This window comes from Podarcis bocagei (assembly GCF_964188305.1).
Source record: "Podarcis bocagei genome assembly, chromosome: 18".
Lineage (NCBI taxonomy): Eukaryota > Metazoa > Chordata > Lepidosauria > Squamata > Lacertidae > Podarcis > Podarcis bocagei.
In genome coordinates, this window is record NC_138144.1 from 4,223,315 (window position 1) to 4,250,007 (window position 26,693).

A 26,693-nucleotide genomic window follows, 5' to 3' on the forward strand; every position below is an offset into this window, starting at 1 on the left:
CCACTGCCTCCCGCAGTTTGGTCAAACTCATGCTGGTAGCTTCGAGAACACTGTCCCACCATCTCGTCCTCCGTCGTCCCCTTCTCCTTGTGCCCTCCATCTTTCCCAACATCAGGGTCTTTTCCAGGGAGTCTTCTCTTCTCATGAGGTGGCCAAAGTCTTGGAGCCTCAGCTTCAGGATCTGTCCTTCCAGTGAGCACTCAGGGCTGATTTCCTTCCGAATGGAGAGGTTTCATCTTCTTGCAGTCCATGGGACTCTCAAGAGTCTCCACCAGCACCAGAATTCAAAAGCAACCATTCTCCGGCGATCAGCCTTCTTGATGGTCCAGCTCTCACTTCCATACATCACTACCAGGAAAACCATAGCTTTAACTATATGGATCTTTGTTGGCAAGGTGATGTCTCTGCTTTTTAAGATGCTGTCTAGGTTTGTCATTGCTTTTCTCCCAAGAAGCAGGCGTCTTTTAATTTCATGGCTGCTGTCACCATCTACAGTGATCATGGAGCCCAAGAAAGTAAAATCTCTCACTGCCTCCATTTCTTCCCCTTCTATTTGCCAGGAGGTGATGGGACCAGTGGCCATGATCTTCGTTTTTTTGATGTTGAGCTTCAGACCATATTTTGCGCTCTCCTCTTTTACCCTCATTAAAAGGTTCTTTAATTCCTCCTCACTTTCTGCCATCAAGGTTGTGTCATCTGCATATCTGAGGTTGTTGATATTTCTTCCGGCAATCTTAATTCCGGCTAGGGATTCATCCAGCCCAGCCTTCCGAATGAATTCTGCGTATAAGACCAAATTGCAAACATGCGCTGGATTATGGAGAAAGCTAGAGAGTTCCAGAAAGACATCTACTTCTGCTTCATTGACTATGCAAAAGCTTTTGACTGTGTTGACCACAGCAAACTATGGCAAATTCTTAAAGAAATGGGAGTGCCTGATCACCTCATCTGTCTCCTGAGAAATCTCCACGTGGGACAAGAAGCTACAGTTAGAACTGGATATGGAACAACTGTTTGTTTGTTTTTTAAAAAAAAATAATTTTATTACATTTTTCAGATACAAAGTCAGTGATATACATAAGAGATATAAGAAAGAAATAAGAGAAAAAAAGAGAAGAAAGAAGAAAGAAAGAATCCAACTTTCCAAAGCATTTTTATACAACCAACTGGACTTCCCCACATCTCCCTCACCCTGCATTCTTTACAATAAAAATATCAGCAAATTATTACCTTGTTTCGTGCCTTACTTTGTACCTTTCAAATATTGTATTTCTGGATTTAAAGTACTTTTTATCAATTACTTGTACCTTAAATTAAACATAATATTACTTTAAATTTCAACCTTTTCTTACTTATAACTTAGTTCCCTGTTTCACCAAATCTAATTGCTGAAGCTAAAGTTTACAAATCGTGCAAATTCTTAACATTCATACAACTTATAGTGTTTTTGTAAATAGTCCTTAAATTTTTTCCAGTCCTCTTCCATTGTTTATTCTCCCAAATCTTGGATTCTGCCAGTCATTTCAGCCAGTTCCATGTAGTCCATCAATTGCGTCTGCCACTCTTCCAGTGTGGGCAAATCTTGTGTCTTCCAATATTTTGCAATGAGTATTCTTGCTGCTGTAGTTGCATACATAAAAAAAGTTCTATCCTTCTTTAACACTTTCTGGAACAACTGATTGGCGCAAAAATTGGAACATCAGTGCTCTGCCCCAAACATTGCTTTCCCTCCGCAAAATCCTGCCCCCTGCCAGGACAGCTCTGATGCTATCCCATCCATTGACAAGAGTCTCAAGGTCCCAAAATCTAATCAAGATGTTTTATAGCTGGTACTGAACACCTACCAAAATAGCTAAAATGTAGAAGACAAAAACAAATCTGTGTTGGAGGTGTGGTAAAACAGAGGGGACACTTATACATGTTTGGTGGACCTGTGAAAAAATCAAAAGCTTCTGGAACATAGTGTATGACGAGCTTAAAAAAATGTTTAAGTATAACTTTATAAAAAATATAGAAGCTTTTCTACTAGGGATAACGGACGCAGGTATAGCAAGAGAAGATCAGAAAATATTCCTCTATGCTACAGCAGCAGCAAGGATCCTAATTGCTAAAAACTGGGGAAAAGAAATTGTGCCAACAAAAATAGAACGGCAAGACAAACTGTTAGAGTATACTGAACTGGCTAGATTAACAGAGGCAATTAGAGATCATACTAGGCAAGAATTTCAAAAAGCATGGGGGAAATGCAGAGAATACTTCACAAAACAGTGCCCTAAAATTCATACCCGGACTTGTTTCGATTAATGTCTTCAGGAGACTTTGTGGATATTTAAGTTATAATTAGAAAAATCTAAATAGTTATTCATAAAGGAAACAGCTTATAAGAAGTAAACAAGGACGCCAGAAAAAGGATAAAGGAAGTCTTTTATTTGGTTGTTTGTATTGTTGTATATTATGCTTGTTGCTTGTTATGTTTGTGTCTGATGGGGGTGGATTTCTGTGTCAGGGGTGGGGGGGTTGTGTTGCGTTGTAAATAAAATTTCCCCCAAAAAATTATTTTTTTAAAAAAGAGAGTCTCAAGGTCCCTTTGCCCCGGCCAAAATATACTTCGAACCGCAAAACCACCCCCACACGCCAGATGGCGCCATGCTCCAGCTGCACCCGGCTCCAAAAGGTGGGATAAGATGCTCTCTGTTTGCCTCCATCACTTAAAGGTAAAGGGACCCCTGACCATTAGGTCCAGTCGTGGCCGACTCTGGGGTTGCGGCGCTCATCTCACTTTATTGGCCGAGGGAGCTGGCGTACAGCTTCCGGGTCATGTGGCCAGCAGGACTAAGCCACTTTTGGTGAACCAGAGCAGCGCATGGAAACGCCGTTTACCTTCCCGCCGGAGTGGTACCTATTTATCTACTTGCACTGGTGTGCTTTCAAACTGCTAGGCTGGCAGGAGCAGGGACCGAGCAACGGGAGCTCACCCCGTCGCGTCACTCCATCACTTGCCGATGCAAAAATCCTTGAAGATGAGCTCCAGGATCTCTTCAGACCCCACCTGTCCTGTCAGACGTCCCAGCAGTCGCCGGGCTTGCCGCAATTCCTCCGCGGCCAGAGCGAGATCCACGGCCCGGTAGTGGCCAAAGCGCCCCAGGGCCTCTAGACATTTGGCTAAGCTGAGCTGGTGGCGCGCTTGCGTGGGGCTGGGGGAGCCTGCGAGAGGGTCGCCGCACCTGGAGAGCGAGAAGACACATTTACTGTAGTTAGGTAAAAGGCTTTGTATGTACAGTGGTACCTCGGGTTACAGACGCTTCAGGTTACAGACTCTGCTAACCCAGAAATAGCACTTCGGGTGAAGAGCTTTGCTTCAGGATGAGAACAGAGATCATGCTCCAGCGTAGCGGTGGCAGCAGGAGGCCCCATTAGCTAAAGTGGTGCTTCAGGTTAAGAACAGTTTCAGGTTAAGTACGGACCTCTGGAACAATTTAAGTACTTAACCCAAGGTACCACTGTAGAGGGGGAACTGCAAATCTAGGAAGCTGCCTTAAAAGGTAAAGGGACCCCTGACCATTAGGTCCCGTCGTGGCTGACTCTGGGGTTGCGGCACTCATCTCGCTTTACTGGCCGAGGGAGCCGGCGTACAGCTTCCAGGTATATGGCCAGCATGACTAAGCTGCTTCAAGCGAACCAGAGCAGCGCCGTTTGCCTTCCCACCAGAGCGGTACCTATTTATCTACTTGCACTCTGACATGCTTTCGAACTGCTAGGTGGGCAGGAGCAGGGACCGAGCAACGGGAGCTCACCCCATCGCGGGGATTCGAACTGCCAACCTTCTGATCAGCAAGTCTAGGCTCTGTGGTTTAACCCACAGTGCCACCCACGTCCCTTTTATGTAATGTAGAGACGGATAAATACATAACTCTCCTCACTGTGGTGCCCAGAGTAACGTAAAGCAAAATTTGAGAGCTAAAGTTAGACATAGTGCCAATATCACGATATATGTTTCATCTGGAAATTTACATGCGATTAAAATTTTTTTTAATACTTCTCGAACCTAATCCATTCTGGAAGCCCGTTCGACTCCCAAAACCGTTCGGAAACCACTATTTATCTACTTGCACTTTGATGTGCTTTTGAACTGCTAGGTTGGCAGGAGCAGGGACCGAACAACGGGAGCTCACCCCGTCACAGGGATTCGAACCTTAAAGCCAGTCAAAAGAAAGATGATGGACTATATGGAACTTGCCGAACTGATAGGGTGACTCCGAGAGAAGAGAGAAGAGAGGGTGGAAGAAGCCTGGAAGAAGTTTAAGGAATATTTGAAAAAATATGTTAATATTTAAGAAGAAGAGTTTGGACTTGAGATCCCGCCTTTCACTCCCTTTAAGGAGTCTCAAAGCGGCTCACATTCTCCTTTCCCTTCCTCCCCAACAACAAACACTCTGTGAGGTGAGTGGGACTAAGAGACTTCAGAGAAGTGTGACTGGCCCAAGGTCACCCAGCAGCTGCATGTGGAGGAGCGGGGAAGCGAACCCGGTTCACCAGATTACGAGACTACCGCTCTTAACCACTACACCGCACTGGCTCTTAAACCTTAGAATAGCTTATATAGGCTGTAGTGTTAGAAGATAGGGTATTTTAAAACAGTATTATTTGTAAGGGATAAAATGTGAAGTTATTTTAAATGTGATTTATAAAAAAAGATGGTTAGAAATTATGATATATGTAAACTGCTAAAGATGAAGTAAAATGAAAATCAGATAGGTGGGACCTGGGGAAGCCCACCTAACAATGTTTAGAAAAATAAGGATATGACAAGAATTTGTTTGTATTGTTTGTCTTTTCTGTTTGTGTTTTTTATTTGTATTATAAAATGAATAATTAAAAAAAAAACCCAATCAAGGGACGCAGGTGGTGCTGTGGGTTAAACCACAGAGCCTAGGACTTGCCGATCAGAAGGTCGGCGGTTCAAATCCCCACGATGGGGTGAGCTCCCGTTGCTCGGTCCCTGCTCCTGCCAACCTAGAAGTTCGAAAGCACGTCAAAGTGCAAGTAGATAAGTAGATAGCGCTCCGGCAGGAAGGTCAACGGTGTTTCCGTGCGCTGCTCTGGTTCGCCAGAAGCGGCTTAGTCCTGCTGGCCACATGACCCGGAAGCTGTACGCCGGCTCCCTCGGCCAATAAAGCGAGATGAGCGCGGCAACCCCAGAGTCGGTCACGACTGGACATAATGGTCAGGGGTCCCTTTACCTGTAAACCCAGTCAAAAGCACTGGTCCACTTGGTTCAGTGTTGCCTACACTGACCGGTTGCAGCTGTCCAGAGTTGCAGGTGAGAGGGGCAAGCCCAGCCCATCCCTCCCGGTCCTCACATTTCAGCTAGCTGCTTCCCCAACACGCTCAGGAAGGTAGCGATCCCTTCTCCCGTTTTGCAAGAGAGAAAGCAGGCCGGCGCCAGGTCCGAGTCGGCAAAGTTTGCCAGCAGATCCGCCCGTTCCTTGTCGCCAAGCAGGTCCATCTTGTTCAGAACCAGGAAGTACGGCCGGGTCCCTTTCAGATCGTCCGGCGGCAGGATGTCCAGCAAGGCAGAGACCAGTTGGTTAGACTTCTGGGCCACTTCCGCTGCATCCAGGACGGCAAGAACGAGGTCAGCAGCCTCCACCCTGCAGGGAACAGAGAGCCAGTTAAAAGCCTTAGCTCAGTCGGTAAAGAAATTAAAAAAGAAGATAAGACCTTGTTTCTATATGCCACGACAGCTGCAAGAACTACGTTAGCACAAAATAGGAAATTAGAAGTAATACCCAACATAAGTGAGTGGCAGGTTAAAATAATAAATTATGCTGAGCTTGATAGAATATCAGGAAGATTAAGGGACCAAGACGAACAGAAATTTCATGATAATTGGAAGAAATATTTAATGTATATGGAATCTAAAGTTCAGGTGACACTGGCGGGGTTAAAATAACTCTAACAGCGGGAAAGGCCTATGTAAAAGAGTTAAAAAGTACGTGACTATATAATTTATTTGATACCTACCAAAGGAGTGGAGGGAAGTCCAAGGCTCAGTTGAGACTAAGTCAGTTATGTATTTTATTTATGATTTGTGAAGTGGATATGATTTATATAAGGTATGTGGTGGATTTTTTGTTTATGTTTTTCCTGTATATATGTGCAAATATGAATAAAAAAATATGAATTAAAAAAATAAAAAAAGCCTTAGCTCAGTGCAACAAAATACCGTATTTTTCGCTCTATAAGACTCACTTTTTCCCTCCTAAAAAGTAAGGGGAAATGTGTGTGAGTCTTATGGAGCAAATGCAGGCTGCGCAGCTATCCCAGAAGCCAGAACAGCAAGAGGGATTGCTGCTTTCGCTGCGCAGCAATCCCTCTTGCTGTTCTGGCTTCTGAGATTCAGAATATTTTTTTTCTTGTTTTCCTCCTCCAAAAACTAGGTGCGTCTTGTGGTCCGGTGCGTCTTATAGAGCGAAAAATACAGTATGTTTTATGGAATCAATGTCTTGAGCACACGAGCAAAGTCTGTGCTGGTAGGGAACTCCTCTCAACCTGCCATCCAACACTGCAGAAGGAAAGACGTTTAGTCTGGCTTTGGTGAAAAGCCTTCGATAATTTGGTACTGTCAGGTTTTTAATGTAAGATGTTAACTTAAAGACATGCCCATATTGTACTACTGCTGCCAGCAGACTACAGACTGCGTGTGATTGAGATCGCAAGTCACTGTATCCCATAATCTTTGCTTTAACGTCTTTAGGGCGCCTTCATAACCCAGGTAATAAAGTTGGGGGGGGGGGTGACAGACCAGTAGAGGTGGTTCTTGGGAGAAAAGCAAAAACAAACCTAGACAGTATCTTAAAAAGCAGAGACATCACCTTGCCAGCAAAGGTCCATATAGTTAAAACTATGGTTTTCCCAGTAGTGATGTATGGAAGTGAGAGCTGGACCATCAAGAAGGCTGATCGCCAAAGAATGGATTCTTTTGAATTCTGGTGCTGGAGGAGACTCTTGAGAGTCCCATGGACTGCAAGAAGATCAAACCTCTCCATTCTGAAGGAAATCAGCCCTGAGTGCTCACTGGAAGGACAGATCCTGAAGCTGAGACCCCAAGACGTTGGCCACCTCATGAGAAGAGAAGACTCCCTGGAAAAGACCCTGATGTTGGGAAAGATGGAGGGCGCAAGGAGAAGGGGACGACAGAGGACGAGATGATGGGACAGTGTTCTCGAAGCTACCAGCATGAGTTTGACCCAACTGCGGGAGGCAGTGGAAGACAGGAGTGCCTGGCGTGCTCTGGTCCAGGGGGTCACGAAGAGGCGGACACGACTAAACGGCTAAACCACAACAACTGCTGCCGCCGTCGCCTTTTCCCACTCACCTCTGCCGAGCCCGGTTCACTCCCTCCATCTCAACATCATCACTGGTGTCCCGCAGCCCTGCCGTGTCGCTCAGCACCACAGGGAACCCGCCGATGTTCAGCGCCGCCTCCACCACATCCCGTGTGGTCCCTGCTATGGGGGAAACAATGGCTGCCGGCTTCTGACCTGAGGGAGGACAACAGTTGAATTAGGGAGGGAAGGTAGAATTTAGAAGCAATCACCGATGCTCAGAAGATGGGAAGAACGCTGGAGCTGGATCAGGCCAAAGGTGGCCTGTCCAGTCCAGTCCAGCGGCCTGTCTTCACAGTGGCCAACAAGATGCCCCTAATTATAGGAAGCCCCCAAAGAGAACCTGAATAAAAAAGGTAAAGGTAAAGGACCCCTGGATGGTTAAGTCCAGTCCAAGGTGAATATGGGGTTGTGGCGCTCATCCCACTTTCAGGCTGAGGGAGCCGGCGTTTGCCCACAGACAGCTTTCCGGGTCATGTGGCCAGCAGGACTAAACCGCTTCTGGCACAACAGGACACGGTGACGGAAACCAGAGCGCACGGAAATGCCGTTTACCTTCCCACTGCAGTGGTACCTATTTATCTACTTGCGCTGGCGTGCTTTCGAACTGCTAGGTTTGCAGGAGCTGGGACAGAGCAACGGGAGCTCACTCCGTCGCGGGGATTCGAACCACCGACCTCCCGATCGGCAAGCCCAAGAGGCTCAGTGGTTTAGACCACAGCGCCATCCAGTGAACTTCCCTCTACTTGTGAGGCAGTGAGCTCCACTTGCGATTCTCAGCCACTGGTGTTCTTCGTGTTTACAGTGTTGGCAAAAGCAACCATATGAAGAGGGAGCCGAGGATTATAATTATAATTAATCCATCCAGAGAACCGGCAATTAGCATAATGATCTATAGCACAAAGGGGCAGAGGTGGCGGACGGATCTGGGCAGCAAGCCGTTTCGATGGCAGAATCCCCAACTCAGCTGCAGCCACTGGGATAAAAATAAATAAATCAGTCCTCCACAAAACAGGGAAGGGAAATTTGGAAGGTTCTCTGTAAAGCAAGGGGTGGGGGCTGTATGGCTTTCTTGCCTCCTTCAGCAGCTCCTGCTGCCAGCCGGAGTTGACATTCCTGGGCTATGTGACTGTACGAAGCATTACAAGCAAATATCAACAGCTGCAGGGACATGGGTGGCACTGGGTCTAAACCGGTGAGCCTCTTGAGCCTGCGGATCAGAAGGTCGGCGGTTCGAATCCCCGCAATGACAGGGTGAGCTCCCATTGCTCGGTCCCTGCTCCTGCCAACCTAGCAGTTCGAAAGCACGTCAAAGTGCAAGTAGATAAATAGGTACCGCTCTGGCGGGAAGGTAAATGGCATTTTTGTGCGCTGCTCTGGTTCGCCAGAAGCGGCTTATTCCTGCTGGCCACATGACCCGGAAGCTGTACACCGGCTCCCTCGGCCAATAAATCGAGATGAATGCCGCAACCCCAGAGTCGGTCATGACTGTACCTAATGGTCAGGGGTCCCTTTACCTTTTTAACTCTTTTTTTCCATTCATGCCATGCCCAAAGAACTCCCCGCCACCACCCAATGTCCTTCCTGCTCACATAGGTGGTTGAGGAGGCTGCTTTTCCCGGCGTTGGTGGGCCCTGCGATCACCACATGGACTCCGTCCCTCAGCCTCTCGCCGCGGCGGCCATCTTGCAAGTGCTCCCGCATCTCCTTCTCCAACGCCTCAACGGCCTCTTCCACTGTGAAGCAGTCAGAAGGAAGAAATAAAAGACAGAGCCTCTCCGATTATGGCTATTGTCTCAAAACCGCACATTTCCCCCTAAAAAACTTCCCTTCCTTGCTTTCCAATGCTTTTCCTTCCTTCCCCCAGCACCTTTCACATTTTATTTTATTTTTAAATCGTTTTTATTGATTTTCCACTAAAAAAAATCCAATTAAATATCCAATCATAATACTTCAATTAAAAAACTAAAAAACTAAAATAAAAAGGTCAAATTATAGTCCAAATAGTATTTATTAATTTCTTGGGGCTCCCCACGGTCTAGATCTCTGGAGCATAGCTCCGCATCTTAGTTCATAGAATCATGGAATCCTAGAGTTGGAAGAGACCACAAGGGCCATTGAGTCCAACTCCCTGCCAAGCAGGAAACACCATCAGAGCACTCCTGACATATGGATGTCAAGCCTCTGCTTAAAGACCTCCAAAGGAGGAGACTCCACCACACTCCTTGGCAGCAAATTCCACTGTCAAACAGCTCTTACTCTCAGGAAGTTCTTCCTAATGTTTAGGTGGAATCTTCTTTCTTGTAGTTTGGATCCATTGCTCCGTGTCCGCTTCTCTGGAGCAGCAGAAAAAAACCTTTCTCCCTCCTCTATGTGACATCCTTTTATATATTTGAGCATGGCTATCATATCACCCCTTAACCTCCTCTTCTCCAGGCTAAACATGCCCAGCTCCCTTAGCCGTTCCTCATAAGGCATCGTTTCCAGGCCTTTGACCATTTTCGTTGCCCTCCTCTGGACACGTTCCAGTTTGTCTGCTTCTCCTTGCTGTTTCCATATTTTCCACATCTCGATATTAACGCTTGGTAATTTTTTGTCCCTGGGTCCAGGATTCTCATTCATGTCAAACACCATATGCCATATTTTTCGCTCTATAAGACGCACCAGACCACAAGACGCACCTAGTTTTTGGAGGAGGAAAACAAGGAAAAATATATTCTGAATCCCAGAAGCCAGAACAGCAAGAGGAATCGCTGTGCAGTGAAAGCAGCAATCCCTCTTGCTGTTCTGGCTTCTGGGATAGCTGCGCAGTCTGCACTAGCTCCATAAGACACGCAAACATTTCCCCTTACTTTTTAGGAGGGGAAAAGTGAGTCTTATAGAGCAAAAGATACAGTAATTTCAACCGCCGAATATAGCTTTGTTAATATAAAGTTTTTCCAGCTGCCTTTTCATCAGCTCAGCTTCATCTGATTCCGTTCCAATTCCGGGATGTTGTCCAAATCTGTTATCTTCGATGGCGCAGCAACTCATTAATTGTCCAACCTTTTATTTTATTTTAATTTTTTATAAAAAATTTATTGATTTTACAAATTTTTTATAAACAATACAAACAAATAAAAAGACAAACAAACATGTATAATTTCATAGCCTTTTTTTCATAAACCTCACTTCTCGGACTCCCCCAAACCTCCCCTTTCTACATCCCAATTTCCAAAATTATTTCAGCAAATCCTAAACTTAATTTTATCAAATATGTTCCTTCTTATTCTTTTCTTTAACTCCAACCTTTTATTTTAAAGGCAGGGCGGCTGCGCTTCTATCAGTGGCGTAGCGTGGGGGGTGCAGGGGGGGCCGGCCGCACCGGGCACAACATCTGGGGGTTAGGGTTAGGGGGTGCAAATCCACGGGTTAGGGGCGCAAATCCATGGGTTAGGGGGCGCAAATTACTTTCCTTGCCCCGGGTGCTGACAACCCACGCTACGCCACTGGCTTCTATCGCTGCCGTTGGGGCCAAACCGTTGAGAGGTCAACATTTATTTGGGCGTGGGAGGAAGGGTTCTAAGTGGGGTTCCCCCTCCATGGCAGGCTCCTTACCTTGAGCAAGGACCCCCTCCTCAATGTTGTCGTCTTCACTGAAGTCAATGTAGGCTTCAAGGTGGGCTAATCCCTGCAGGAGCAAAAAAAAGGTCAGCAGCTCCTTTTCTTAGTCAGAGAGGAGGGAGTAATTATGTAAAAAGGTAAAGGGACCCCTGACCGTTAGGTCCAGTTGTGGCCGACTCTGGGGTTGCGGCGCTCATCTCGCTTTACTGGCCGAGGGAGCCGGCGTACAGCTTCCGGGTCATGTGGCCAACATGACTAAGCCGCTTCTGGCGAACCAGAGCAGCGCACGGAAACGCCGTTTACCTTCCCGCCAGAGTGGTCCCTATTTATCTACTTGCACTTTGTGCTTTCGAACTGCTAGGTTGGCAGGAGCAGGGACCGACCAACGGGAGCTCACCCCGTCATTGCGGGGATTCGAACAGCCGACCTTCTGATCGGCAAGTCCTAGGCTCTGTGGTTTAGACCACAGCGCCACCCACGTCCCAGTAAGTGACCCCAATTCCCTTGCCTTTGTGAGGGTGTCGCTCCAACGCCGGTAGAGGCGCCCCAAGTCCCCTTCCATCTGGCGGAGAGCCTGCCGGCGCTGGCTTTCTGTCTCGGCATGAATCAAGTCCCCTAGGCCTTCCGCCGCGGTCAAGTCCAGCTTGCCGTTCTGGAAGGCGCGTTTGGTGAACTCCCCAGGTTCAGCAAGGCGGAGCAGAGGGAGGCAGCCTGGAACCAAGAGAAGAGGCCTTCCTATTAAAAGCTTCTGGGAAACAATCTATAACGAACTGAAGAAAATGTTTAAAGTAACCTTTGCTAAAAAAAAACAACCTGTCAGGGAACTGACATCGGAGCTAGAGGTGGAGGGAAGGCTCTCAAATGATGCTGGAGAAGGGCCCAGCAGGGAGAGAGGCAGCTCCGCAGATGGGGAAGCAAATCAGCGCAACACCAGGGATATAGAGGGGCTGATGGGGGAATCGGTGAGAGGGCTCCAGGACTCTTCACCGGACACCAGCGGGGAGAGCACGGGTCCTCCGCTACCCACGCCCACCCTGCGCAGAAGACTTCCGCGCAGGGAGAGTAGGAGGAGACTTGGCGTCAAACAACTTTTATGTTGGAAAAGATTTAGGAAACGCCCACTGACGGATTCTGCTAGCGACTGAGGCAGCCACGAAGTGAAGGGCTGCCCAGACTGAAAGGTTTAGCCTGGAGAGGCAGCAACTTACGCACGAGCAACCCATACACATTACACAACCCAAAAGCTTTCTTACTAGGATTGATAGGAACTGAACTCCCTGAAGAATGAATGAATGAGAATGAATTTTATTATTACGGTCACAGACCAGTTCCGGCTCACTTACAATATCAGGAAAATCATAAAACGCAACAGGAATACATTGAATTGGGTATAACACAGACAATTCAGATATAGTGGCAGTTAAAAATATATATTAAATCTTAATCACTAAAATATAACCTACAATTGTCTTTTAAAACCTTAATCATTTTGGTAGTACAGCTTGTTCCCTAAGTTTTATGGCAGTCACACAGAATTTGGCCACCCTTAGCGTGATCTCTAGATCCTTGTCCTCTACCAGGAGTTTTAGACATTGAAAACTCCCTGAAGAACAGAAGAAAATATTTATGTATGCTACAACAGCCACCCGGATGTTCTTAGCCCAAAGATGGAAGGAAGAAAAGATATTGACTAAAGAAGAATGGCAAATCAAGCAAACAGACTATGCAGAAATGGCAAAATTAACGGCCAAAGCTCAGAGACGATGACAACAAGAAGTTTAAGAAAGAGTGGGAATCGTTTACTGTTTATATGCAGAAATACTGCAAACAGGTTTGATACATTGGCAGGATTTTGAGTTAATGCTTGCAACCAGTAGAAAATTAGAGAGAGAAAATATGGGAAATAGTAATTGGAAAAGCACAGTGGTACCTCTACTTACGTTCACCTATGGTTACGTAAACTTCAGGTTACACATGTGGCAAACCTGGAAGTATTTTTCCGGGTTACGCCGTGCACACATGCGCAGAAGCGCTCTACCGCAACGCTCACATGCACAGAACAGGCACCTCCCGTTGTGGAAACCCCAGGATCCGACCGGAGCTCCGGAACGGATCCCGTCCGCAACCGGACGTACCATTGTATAAATATGGAAATGCCGAAGAATTTGGATTATATATAAAAGAACCAGAAGAGGATATGGAGGGTAGCCTAGAGATTCAAAGAATATCAAAGAGATTTGTGATAATGTATTTGTATAAATGGCCACTGGTCCCATCACCTCCTGGCAAATAGAAGGGGAAGAAATGGAGGCAGTGAGAGATTTTACTTTCTTGGGCTCCATAATCTCTGCAGATGGTGACAGCAGTCATGAAATTAAAAGACGTCTGCTTCTTGGGAGAAAAGCAATGACAAACCTAGACAGCATCTTAAAAAGCAGAGACATCTCCTTGCCAACAAAGGTCCGTATAGTTAAAGCTCTGGTTTTCCCAGTAGTGATGTATGGAAGTGAGAGCTGGACCATAAAGAAGGCTGATTGCCGAAGAATGGATGCTTTTGAATTGTGGTGCTGGAGGAGACTCTTGAGAGTCCCATGGACTGCAAGAAGATCCAACCTCTCCATTCGGAAGGAAATCAGCCCTGAGTGCTCACTGGAAGGACAGATCCTGAAGCTGAGGCTCCAAGACTTTGGCCACCTCATGAGAAGAGAAGACTTCCTGGAAAAGACCCTGATGCTGGGAAAGATGGAGGGCACAAGGAGAAGGGGACGACAGAGGACGAGATGGTGGGACAGTGTTCTCAAAGCTACCAGAATGAGTTTGACCAAACTGTGGGAGGCAGTGGAAGACAGAAGTGCCTGGCGTGCTCTGATCCAGGGGGTCATGAAGAGTTGGACATGACTAAACGACTAAAAAACAACATTTGTATATATCTAGATGCAGTAGAAATGTGAGTTCATTTTTGTTTTCAATTGTGAAAACGTGTCTGTGGAAAATTAATTTAATTTTTTTTTTTTTTTTACAAAAAGCAACAAGAGAAGAGGTCTTCAAAACAGGGTCCTTCAGCCCAAGACACCCCACCTAACAAAGTCAGCCTGGAACACAGGAAGGAAGACACACCCAAAGCTTTCAAGACACCGCTCACCACAGCCGGCCCTCCATGGACATGGAACTCTGCGCTGTCTTCACCCGTGAAACTGCCCGGCCCTGAAAAACAACAGTAACACAGCACTTGGGATTAATTACACCTTTGCCGCCTGCTGCCAAGGTGCCCCATGTGAGGAAAAGGCAGGGCAGAAATTTAAAGCGCATCAAAGTGCAAATAGATAAATAGGTACCACTCCGGCGGGAAGGTAAACGGTGTTTCCGTGCGCTGCTCTGGTTCGCCAGAAGCGGCTTAGTCATGCTGGCCACATGACCCGGAAGCTGTAAGCCGGCTCCCTCGGCCAATAAAGCGAGATGAGCACCGCAACCCCAGAGTCCGTCACGACCATGGAAACAGTGTTTACCTTCCCGCCAGAGTGGTACCTATTTATCTACTTGCACTTTGACGTGCTTTCGAACTGCTAGGTTGGCAGGAGCAGGGACCGAGCAACGGGAGCTCACCCCGTCATCGCGGGGATTCGAACCGCCTACCTTCTGATCGGCAAGTCCTAGGCTCTGTGGTTTAACCCACAGAATAGTATAAAATAATAATATCAACATATAAAAGTTAAACAGAAATCCACTCAACAGTTACAATAATATCTAAACTATACAGTGCTGCCTCGCAAGACGAAAAGAATCCGTTCTGTGATTCTCTTCGTCTAGCGGTTTTTTTGTCTTGCGAAGCAAGCCCATTGACGGATTAGAGGATTAGCGCTATTAGCTGATCGGATCAGCTGATAAGCGGCTTAGCGGCTTAGAAAAAGGGGGGGAGGGAAAAAAACCAGCAGGAACTCGCAAGACATTGTCATCTTGCGAAGCAAGCCCATAGCAAATTCGTTTTGCGAAGCACCTCCAAAACAGAAAACTCTTTCGTCTAGCGAGTTTTCCGTCTTGCGAGGCATTCGTCTTGCGGGGCACCCCTGTACAATAATATCTAAACTATAATCAATAAAACAAGGGCAAGCCACAGTACATAAAACAATACAACGCACACTGAGAAGCAGAGGGTGTGGGCAAGGCAGGTGGAAGGAGACCTTGCCTGATGGGAGTCTCTCCCCTCACCCTCACAGATACATTCAGCGCAGGTGCCCAGATTTGCTCACCTGGGAACCACAAGACGAGGCCGCGGTCCAGGGTTTCGGAAGACCGGGGGTCGCAGATCCGCCGCAGCGTGGCCACTCTCGGAAGAGGCACATCGGCCCTCGTCAGGCGGACCAGGGCCATGCTGCTGGCCGGGCCGCTGGTTCGAATCACAGCCACCCCGCATTTCCCTTGGCCCGAAGACAGCGCAAAGATGGTGTCCCTCTTTGCGGCTCGGCAGTACGACCTGCGGCGGAAGGAAATGGGACAAGTGAGATGGTTGGCGAGCGTCAGAACTGCCAAGCAGCAGGTGGACCGGGGCAAAGGGAGCCCATCTAGTCCAGCCTCCTGTTATTACAGTACCAGGAGAAGCCCACAAGTTGGACCTGAGTGCAAAAGCAGCAACTCTCCCCTACTCCCCTATTTTCAGCAACTGGTATTCAGAAGCATTTACTGCCTATAACAGTAAAGACAGCATCTTAAAAAGCAGAGACATCACCTTGCCAGCAAAGGTCCGTATAGTTCAAGCTCTGGTTTTCCCAGCAGTGATGTATGGAAGTGAGAGCTGGACCATCAAGAAGGCTGATCGCCGAAGAATGGATGCTTTTGAATTCTGGTGCTGGAGGAGACTCTTGAGAGTCCCATGGACTGCAAGAAGATCCAACCTCTCCATTCTGAAGGAAATCAGCCCTGAGTGCTCACTGGAAGGACAGATCCTGAAGCTGAGGCTCCAAGACTTTGGCCACCTCATGAGAAGAGAAGACTCCCTGGAAAAGACCCTGATGTTGGGAAAGATGGAGGGCAGAAGGAGAAGGGGGCGACAGAGGACGAGATGGTGGGACAGTGTTCTCGAAGCTTCCAGCATGAGTTTGACCCAACTGCGGGAGGCAGTGGAAGACAGGAGGGCCTGGCGTGCTCTGGTCCAGGGGGTCACGAAGAGGCGCACACGACTAAACGACTAAACAACAACAACAAACAGTAGAGACAGCCATTGCAGCTGGAGCGTCTTTTCCGCCATGGATTACCCTGCTTCTCTTGAAAAGGCATATATAACAGTTTCTTTAATAAATTTCATTTATTTATTTATTCATTCATTCATACATACATACCCCACCCATCTGGCTGGGCAGCCTTCAACACGTATAAAAACATCAAACATGAACAGTAACAACCTGATCCAATACAAAAAGTAACAAGAACTTTAAAATAAACAACAAAGCACCATTCAGCAACAAATTTATACTGAATTTATACCTTGGGCTTCCTCCCAAAGAAGCCAAGGGGTGGCAAACAGATAACAGAACTCAAAAAACAAATGGCAAACATTATAAAGCAGTTTTTCCGATTCAGAAAACGTCGTCAATCAAAAACCAACTCAAAGCAGTCAAGAGTTTGAAACATTCCAAGAACAGGTTTAAAGCGTTCTTCAGTTGGATAGCTCAGTCGGTTATACTTAGAGCATGGGTAGGCAAACTAAGGAAGGCCCGGGGGCCGGATCCGGCCCAATCGCCTTCTCAATCCGGCCCGCGGATTGTCCAGGAATCAGCGTGTTTTTACATGAGTAGAATGTGTCCTTTTATTTAAAATGCATCTCTGGGTTATTTGTGGGGCCTGCCTGGTGTTTTTACATGAGTAGAATGTGTCCTTTGATTAAAAATGCACCTCTGGGTTATTTGTGGGGCCTGCCTGGTGTTTTTACATGAGTAGAATGTGTCGTTTTATTTAAAATGCATCTCTGGGTTATTTGTGGGGCATAGGAATTCATTCATTTTTTATTTTATTTTTCAAAATATAATCCGGCCCCCCACAAGGTCTGAGGGACAGTGGACCGGCCCCCTGCTGAAAAAGTTTGCTGACTCCTGGGTTAGAACATGCAATCAGTGACCATTATCAGGTATCCCGGCAGACAGGATTTCTGCCGCAAACCGCCTCCTTCTGTGATGTATGCGTGATGTTTTAGGGGGTGGTCTTGGGCTACAGGGTGGGCAATTTCAAAAGGGCTTGCGCACCAGTGTTCTGGGTTCCTCTCCTCCCTCCGGCGTGTGGTGAGTGAGGACCCTGTTGCAACAGTTTAATAAAGATCAGGCTCACTAGCTGCTTTGCTTCTCAATATTCTCTGGTTAGGCTCTGTTATTTTTCTCCTACCGATAGAGAACCCACAAAAGGACTCCTGTATATGGGCTCTTGGGTACCCCATAAGGGAAAAGGAGCAGTTTTTCTTATAACAGGAATTAAGATTGCCGGAAGAAATATCAACAACCTCAGATATGCAGATGACACAACCTTGATGGCAGAAAGTGAGGAGGAATTAAAGAACCTTTTGATGAGGGTGAAAGAGGAGAGCGCAAAATATGGTTTGAAGCTCAACATCAAAAAACGTAAGATCATGGCCACTGGTCCCATCACCTCCTGGCAAATAGAAGGGGAAGAAATGGAGGCAGTGAGAGATTTTACTTTCTTGGGCTCCATGATCACTGCAGGTGGTGACAGCAGCCACGAAATTAAAAGACGCCTGCTTCTTGGGAGAAAAGCAATGACAAACCTAGACAGCATCTTAAAAAGCAGAGACATCACCTTGCCAACAAAGGTCCGTATAGTAAAAGCTATGGTTTTCCCAGCAGTGATGTATGGAAGTGAGAGCTGGACCATCAAGAAGGCTGATCGCCGAAGAATGGATGCTTTTGAATTCTGGTGCTGGAGGAGACTCTTGAGAGTCCCATGGACTGCAAGAAGATCAAACCTCTCCATTCGGAAGGAAACCAGCCCTGAGTGCTCACTGGAAGGGCAGATCCTGAAGCTGAGGCTCCAAGACTTTGGCCACCTCATGAGAAGAGAAGACTCCCTGGAAAAGACCCTGATGTTGGGAAAGATGGAGGGCACAAGGAGAAGGGGACAACAGAGGACGAGATGGTGGGACAGTGTTCTTGAAGCTACCAGCATGAGTCTGACCAAACTGCGGGAGGCAGTGGAAGACAGGAGTGCCTGGCGTGCTCTGGTCCATGGGGTCACAAAGAGGTGGACATGACTAAATGACTCAACAACAACAACATTTTTCTCCTACCGATAGAGAACCTACAAAAGGACTCTATATGGGCTCTTGGCAACCCCATAAGGGAAAAGGAGCAGTTTTTCTTATAACAGGCGGTTAGGGAATGCAGATCCTGAAGCTGAGGCTCCAAGACTTTGGCCACCTCCTGAGAAGAGAAGACTCCCTGGAAACGACCCTGATGTTGGGAAAGATGGAGGGCACAAGGAGAAGGGGACGGCAGAGGACGAGATGGTGGGACAGTGTTCTGGAAGGTTTGACCAAACTGTGGGAGGCAGTGGAAGACAGGAGTGCCTGGCATGCTCCGGTCCAGGGGGTCACGAAGAGGAGGACACGACTAAACGACGCAACAACAACGAGAAAATGCAACCGCTGGCAATTGCTGCGCCTGGAGAAAGCTACTCTCTGCGCGCACACCCACCCACAGCCACCTTACCTGCGCAACACCTTGGAGGGGCCAGGATTCCTCGCAAGCAACAGCCTTCCCTGCAAGACAGGCCACATGACCCTCCAGCAAGTCACTGGTGCAAAGCCCCGCCTCCCGCAAGCACGCTTGCCCCCTTCCAAGGCTCCATCCTGCGCGCAACCTATTGCATGAATGAGCGCAGCCTTTTGCAAGCTCCCCTTGCCAGCACGGCAGTGACGCACGCTTTCGGCTTCAACTGCGGGCGGCGTGGGGGGCGCCCTTCTGCGACGCCATTGGTCGAAGAGGGAAAGGGGCGGGGGGAATGGAACGGAGAGGGAAGGAGGGGAGGGGCTTAGCGGGAGGGGCGGGGCCTCTAGCTTTTTTTTTTTTTTTCCTGCTGCTGCCGCCGCCGCAGAGACTTTAGGTTTGAAATTGCACGGCTTTTAAGCTTGGTTAAAGTTTTCCTTTCCAAGCGGCGACTAATCCCAAAGCGAGATGATGGTGGAAACTTCAATATCTGCCATTTGAGCATCTTTTTCTTCTTCTTCTATTATTATTATTTGGCTGATGGTTTTGTAAAGGTTTGCAAACGCTTGCCTATATAAACTCGATTAATAATAATAATAATAATAATAATAATAATAATAATAATTTGGCTGATGGTTTTGTAAAGGTTTGCAAACGCTTGCCTATATAAATCGATTAATAATAATAATAATAATAATAATAATAATTTGGCTGATGGTTTTGTAAAGGTTTGCAAAGGCTTGGCTATATAAACTCGACTAATAATAATAATAATAATAATAATAATAATAATAATGGATGGCGATGGGTTTTCTTGGGGTCCTCAGCAGCTTTAACCCAAGAGCTGCAAAATAATGGACCGCTTCCCAGCCCTATAGCTCGCTTGCTGCTCTGTGAAGGACGGGGGGGGGATGCACTCTGCGTATGCGCAGGTGCACGCTTGCCATCCTTGCGAAACGAGCCCTCGCCTGCATCGCACCCCGCGAAAGGGAAGGCGCGTGCACCCAGCTAAACCCTGGGGTGACGTCACGTCCTTGCTGCTCCGTGGTGGGGGAGCCTTTTTGGAAATAACCCCTGGGGGATCCATTAGGAGCTGGCCTGTCGCCGGAGCGGGTGTCTCCTTGCAAAGCAAGCAACCTGCATCTGCAATCTTTCCTCCTCCCTCTCGGCGTCTCCTGCCTCCTTTATGCAAAAAATAAAATAAAAATGGAAAACCAAACGGGCTTCTCCCCGCCTCAAACCCGCCCTCCCGCACCACAGCGCTTGCCTGTGAAACATAACATTTTATTTGGGATCTCGCCCTGGCGCTGGGTTTTTGCAGGGCTGCATGGTTCTGTCTCTCTGTTGCAAACACCGTTGCACAGCACTCCTCCTGGGTCTCCTTTTTATCCACAGGGCGCAGCGCCGGAGGGTCGAGGAGGGTCTGGAAGGGTTGGGGGGGGGGCTCCCATCCAGTGGCGTAGCGTGGGGGGTGCAGGGGGGGCTGGCCACACCGGGTGCAACATCTGGGGGTTAGGGGGCGCAAATCCAGTGGCGTAGCGTGGGTTGTCAGCACCCGGGGCAAGGCAAGTAATTTGCGCCCCCTGACCCGTGGGTTTGCGCCCCCTAACCCTAACCCCCAGATGTTGCGCCCGGTGTGGCCGCCCCCCTGCACCCCCCAAGCTACGCCACTGTGCAAATCCACGGGTTAGGGGCGCAAATCCATGGGTTAGGGGGCGCAAATTACTTGCCTTGCCCCGGGTGCTGACAACCCACGCTACGCCACTGCTCCCATCTGTTTTGTCCTTTATCCTGGTCTGTGGGCGCGTATGGGGAAGATTGCAAAAAAGTTCTGCCCTAGTGTTATAGGAATTCTGAGGTTTTTTATATCTATCTATCTACCATCTATAATGTTCAGAAATGTACAAGGCAAACACATACAAAAGTGTACAAACCACGTATCTGAAATAGTAAGTACAGTGGTACCTCGGGTTAAGTACTTCATTCGTTCCGGAGGTCCGTACTTAACCTGATACTGTTCTTAACCTGAAGCACCACTTTAGCTAACGGGGCCTCCCGCTGCCGCCGCGCGATTTCTGTTCTCATCCAGAAGCAAAGTTCTTAACCTGAAGAACTATTTATGGGTTAGCAGAGTCTGTAACCTGAAGCGTATGTAACCTGGAGTGTATGTAACCTGAGGTACCACTGTAAAGGTAAAGGGACCCCTGACCATTAGGTCCAGTCGTGGCCGACTCTGGGGCTGCTGTGCTCATCTCGCTTTACTGGCCGAGGGAGCCGGCGTACAGCTTCCGGGTCATGTGGCCAGCAGGACTAAGCCACTTCTGGCGAACCAGAGCAGCTCATGGAAATGTCGTTTACCTTCCCACCGGAGTGGTACCTATTTCTCTACTTGCACTTTGACGTGCTTTCGAACTACTAGGTTGGCAGGAGCAGGGACTGACCTTCTGATCGGCAAGTCCTAGGCTCTGTGGTTTAACCCACAGCGCCAACAGGAGAACAATCCTGAAGCCATTTTAACTCTCCTAAATTGACCTCAAATGTTTCTCTGCAAGGAGGAAGGAAATGGGAAAAGCTTTCCAATTGTCTTTGGAAGGTAGGGGCTTACGCTTCCCTTGGCAAGTATCTGTTAAGCTGAGCACACTCTCAACATGCGCAAGAGATTCAGGAACTAAGTGTTTACCATCTCCAAGGAATGGCCAGGCTATCCAGAAAAGGCCATCAGATAAGGCATTGTCAGGTATCCTGGCAGACAGGAGAGAAGCAACACGCTCAAATTTCTGCTGTGGACCACCTCTTTCTGTGATGTATGCATGATGTTTTAGGGGGTGGTCTTGAGCTACAGGGGACGCAGTTTCAAAAGTCTACATAAGAGCTTGCACACCAATGTTCCGGGTTCCTCTCCTCCCTCCCTGCGTGCGGTGAGCAAGGGACCCTGTTGCAACAGTTTAATAAAGATCAGGCTTACTAGCTGCTTTGCTTCTCAATATTCTCTGGTTGGCCTCTGCTATTTTCTCCTACTGATAGAGAACCTATATAAGGACTCTATACGGGCTCTTGGATACCCCATAAGGGATAAAGGGGCAGTTTTTTCTTATAACACCAAAGTAAAGGTAAAGGGACCCCTGACCATTAGGTCCAGTCGTGGCCGACTCTGGGGTTGCGGAGCTCATCTCGCTTTATTGGCTGAGGGAGCCGGCGTACAGCTTCCGGGTCATGTGGCCAGCAGGACTAAGCCGCTTCTGGAGAACCAGAGCAGCGCACGGAAACGCCATTTACCTTCCCGCCGGAGCGGTACCTATTGATCTACTTGCACTCTGACATGCTTTTGAACTGCTAGGTTGGCAGGAGCTGGGACCGAGCAACGGGAGCTCACCCCGTCACAGGGATTCGAACCGCCAACCTTCTGATCGGCAAGTCCTAGGCTCTGTGGTTTAACCCACAGCACCACCTGTGTCCCTTGTGTGACTCACTGCCTGGGCACAGTGTGAACAGGACACTGTACTGGCTAGGCCCCTTTTTGGTCTGCTGCACCTAATGTCCTTAACCACGTGGAGCATCAGCAACCAAAAATCAATACAGTGGTACCTCGGGTTACAGACGCTTCAGGTTACAGACTCCGCTAACCCAGAAATAGTACCTCGGGTTCAGAACTTTGCTTCAGGATGAGAACAGAAATCGTGCTCTGGCAGCAGCAGGAGGCCCCATTAGCTAAAGTGGTAACTCAGGTTAAGAACAGTTTCAGGTCAAGAACAGACCTGCAGAACGAATTAAATTCTTAACCCAAGGTACCAATGTATATGGGTTTCCTTTAAAAAACGAGTGTGGGGTAAGCATTCTGAAAAACTGCCCCCCTTTTTTTATCAGGACTCATGAAATCTGCAAATTAGAAAGATGTATAATTGTTTTTAAGGCAGTCCACTGACAACATGCAGAGTCCCCTTATTACAAACAATTATTAAGCAGCAAATACAGTGGTACCTCGGGTTAAGAACGTAATTCGTTCCGGAGGTCCGTTCTTAACCTGAAACTGTTCTTAACCTCAGGTACCACTTTAGCTGATGGGGCCTCCGGAGCACGATTTCTGTTCTTATCCTGAAGCAAAGTTCTCAATCTGAGGTACTATTTCTGGGTTAGCGGAGTCTGTAACCTGAAGCGTCTGTTACCTGAAGCATCTGTAACCCGAGGTACCACTGTAAATGCTACACGGTGCTGGCAAATTCAAGTTTCCGGAATGATCTGGAGCTTTAAACAATATCCCCAAAAAGTGCTCCCTTACCCACAAGGAAGCCGGTCCCTTGCAAAGTGGTCCTGTTGCCCAAAAATGACACTTCACACTTGCATACACTGAACCCAAACACATTACAGGCCTTAAATTCAACCTCAGCAAAGGGACTTTGTACATCCCAGGTCAAGTTACCTTGCTGGTATTTTTACACCCATCTCGGCTCCCCGTCTCTAGAAATAACAGCCCGACCTTTGGGGACCTGAGGAGACGTGTGAGGTCAAGACAGGAAAACAACTCCGGAGAAAAGAGAAATCTGGGCGACTTCAGCAAAAAGAAGCGGTGAGCCAAAGTGGGGAAGAGGAAAGGCCCACTTTAAAGAGCAGAACAACCTCCTAAGCGATCAGAAAGCTGTTTTGGAGTTCTAACTCCCGGAAGGCCAAATATCACAACAATATCTAACAAGAGGGATTATTTAGTTGTGATTCCTGCATTGCATAAATGGTTCTTGGGTCCCTTTTCAAGCCCACGATTCTGTGATTCTAAGGGAAACCTTTTCTCCTCGTCCCATAAATACCAAGGCTGGGAATAATAATAATAATGATGATGATGATGATGATAATGATAATAATAATAATATTATTATGGGCGGCTTCCAATCAAGTGTTAAAAACAATACAGCATTAAATATTAAAAACTTCCCTGAACAGGGCTGCCTTCAGATGTCTTTTAAAGATAGGATAGCTGCTTATTTCCTTGACATCTGATGGGAGGGCGTTCCACAGGGCGGGCGCCACTACCAAGAAGGCCCTCTGTCTGGTTCCCTGTAACCTCGCTTCTCGCAGGGTGGGAACCACCAGAAGACCCTCGGTGCTGGACCTCAGTGTCCAGGCAGAACGATGGGGGTGGAGACGCTCCTTCAGATATACTGGGCCCAGGCCGTTTAGGGCTTTCAAGGTCAGCACCAACACTTTGAATTGTGCTCGGAAACGTACTGGGAGCCAATGCAGATCTCTCAGGACCAGTGTTATGTGGTCCCGGCGGCCACTCCCAGTCACCAGTCTGGCTGCCACATCCCATGGCCAGACCAGTTGGGCAGTAAATTCAAGAGAGAGGGTGTCCTGGAATTGTGGTGGCCTTTTTAAAAAATAAAAAAGGAAGATTATTATTGTGGCGATGACAATTTGTCAAATAAACTCCGCAGAGGGTAGAGGCCTAGGCAAGCCAAGCCTCCATATTCAGGCGCAATCTTATCTCTCAGGAGCCATATGGCCAAAATGAGATGTCTGTTAAGTTGTGGGTGAACATATCAGACGACACAGCAATTCTTCAAACAGGTCTTGTTTATTCCGAGGCCAGAACAGAACTGAACTGAAGGGCTCAGTCAGCCTGCTTATATAGAGCTCCAGTACAACGTAACTGTAGCAACTTTCTAAAACTATCCAATCACTGAACGTCACTTTCGATCCTTCATTTGCATAACTATCTACAGTATCCCCCTGCTGGCCCAGGGTGAGAACTTCAGTACATAACGATGTCCTTTCCTGCCCCGCTGGTGAACTCAAACTGTTTCATTGATTTGCTGGGTTCAACTGAGGTTTTTTTTAAAAAAATAAAAAATCTGTGAACATGCATTAAAAACAAACAAACCACTTCTTTTATTGTAAGTGCTTTTGGGTTGCCTTTGCAGGAATGCAGGGTACGAAATTGGTGTTTCTGTTTTGCTTTGTTTCGGCTAAAAATCCTGCCACGTCCTTCAGTAGGAATGTGGGGGGTGAGATATTAAATCAAACAACGTATTTTGTGTATATAGGATAAGTTATTGGAGAATTCCACCCGCCTCCTTCCATCCGCTTCATTCCATAGGAGCCAACTCCTAGGTCCCTTCAGCCCCCACCCACAATGAAATATTTGAGCCCCCTAAAGTTAAAAGGGGATGCTGGTGGCGCTGTGGATTAAACCACAGAGCCTAGGGCTTGCCGATCCGAAGGTCGGCAGTTGGAATCCCCGTGACTGGGTGAGCTCCCGTTGCTCGGTCCCTGCTCCTGCCAACCTAGCAGTTCGAAAGCACCTCAAAGTGCAAGTAGATAAATAGGTACCGTTCCAGCAGGAAGGTAAACGGCGTTTCCGTGTGCTGCTCTGGTTCTGCTCTTAGTCCTGCTGGCCACATGACCCGGAAGCTGTACGCCGGCTCCCTCGGCCAGTAAAGCGAGATGAGCGCCGCAACCCTAGAGTCAGCCATGACTGGACCTAATGGTCAGGGGTCCCTTTACTAAAGTTAATGGGCATTGCCATTCAAATGTTGTGCTTGTCTCACATCTTGTGATCGATTATGTGGGGTGTCAGGGATTACCTGCTACCCCCATAATATTTTATTCAAGTCCACCCCCAGCCCTTGCTTCATTCTAACGGGGTATAATTTTTTTAACTGAGATGGCTCCACATCCGTGGAGCATAGGAGACTTTGCCTGACCTTTGGCTTGGAATCAACTTGATCCCCTCCCCCTCTTTCCTTTCTCCTTCTGTGATGGAACTCCTATTTGGGGACTTCCCTGGCTTTTTTCTGGCCCACGTAGGACCAGTCTGGATAGTTGGCCTTGGTGAAGACTTGACATTTTCATCCCCCAAAAAGTTTTCAATTTGAGTTTCTGCTGAAATGAGGCTGCATTTTAATCTTGTTTTTAAGTTGCATTTCAACCAATTATTTTCATACCCGGTGTCAGCCACCCTGAGCCCGGTCTTGGCTGGGGAGGGTATAATAAAATTTATTATTATTATCTCTCAAGAGTCGTGAGTTCGAGTTTCCTTCCAACGCTACAGTCCGACGATTCTGACTTATCTGCTAGCATTCAAGTCTCAGAATCTTGAAGGAGGGAGGAAATTGATCCCTCGCAGGCTGCTGGCAGATGGCGCTGAGGAGACGCTGGCCAACCATACTATTAAAAGCTCCTTGCCTTTTAACTTAACAGCTCCCCCCACCCTCTCCTTTGTCCCTCCTTCTGGCTGGCTGGCTGCTCGCTCGCTCGGAGGCACCTTTGGCGCTGGTTGTGTTGGAGGCTCTCCGGCAGGGACTCACCTGGCTCGGGAAAGGAGACAGAGAGAGACCCCCTCTTTGCGCACCTGCCTCGGGTCCTTGCGCCCCTCTCCTGCCAGCCCGAATGGCGCTTCGGATGCGGCAGGTCGTCGGCGGTGCTGCGCTCCCGCTGCAGCCGCCGCCGCGCTGGCTATTGTGAGAGCAGCAGCCCGGGGTTTCTTGGCGAGCGGTGAAGCCTGCATCCCGGCCTCTGCAATGCTGTGTTCTTTGCGGTCCAGCCCTCAACCTTGAGCTCAGTCGCGATGCCAGAGAGCGGGGCAGGAGCGGCGCCGGGCTCCCAGGACAGCGAGCGCCACAAGAGGGGCGCCACAGATGGCGAGGCGTCCGGGCCAGCTGCCACCGGGGTCCTGGGTGAGTATTTGGCGAGGTTCGGGCCACCTCCGTTGCGCTATCCCTTGGGAGGGTGGGGGAAACAACAGTGGTGCAAGGGTGGGGAGGGGGGTGGACGAGAGATGAGGCCGGATTTTCCTGCTTTTCGGGGGTGCCCAGCGGACTTTGCCAAAGTTGGGGGAAACCGAACCTTTGGACCCGACTAAACCCGGGATGGGGGAAGAAGGGTCGTCCGGCGCGAAAGGAGCGATGCGGAGCATTCGTGGTACCCGGAAAAGCGCATCTTTTGGGCGTCGAGCTATTGTCTGGAAATCGTTAAGCCCCTTCCGCTGTCGAGGAAGGAAGACCCTCGC

The 26,693-nt window shown here is 48.2% G+C and overlaps 2 protein-coding genes across 3 annotated transcripts in view; one reads left to right on the forward strand and one right to left on the reverse strand.

The window, feature by feature from the left end:
* Positions 1-2,408: 2,408 nt before the first annotated feature.
* On the reverse strand, positions 2,409-18,939 carry GTPBP3 (GTP binding protein 3, mitochondrial). Its single transcript, XM_081178187.1, has 9 exons — positions 18,698-18,939; positions 15,239-15,462; positions 14,109-14,195; positions 11,500-11,702; positions 10,986-11,058; positions 8,981-9,124; positions 7,379-7,544; positions 5,361-5,651; positions 2,409-3,224 (listed from the first exon to the last, which is right to left on the reverse strand). Exons 1-9 carry the CDS (start codon positions 18,763-18,765, stop codon positions 2,993-2,995), a joined length of 1,488 nt encoding a protein of 495 aa, XP_081034313.1. The 5' UTR covers positions 18,766-18,939; the 3' UTR covers positions 2,409-2,992.
* A 6,897-nt stretch (positions 18,940-25,836) lies between these two features.
* The window catches only part of ANO8 (anoctamin 8), a 42,919-nt gene continuing 42,062 nt past the window's right edge, over positions 25,837-26,693 (forward strand). Inside the window, exon 1 of one of the 2 annotated variants that reach the window (XM_081177626.1) lies at positions 25,837-26,361. In XM_081177626.1, the coding sequence (XP_081033752.1) occupies positions 26,253-26,361 (109 nt within the window). In that variant the 5' untranslated portion in view covers positions 25,837-26,252. The remainder of the gene's footprint in view (positions 26,362-26,693) is intronic. The other variant, XM_081177627.1, reaches the window with a different exon arrangement.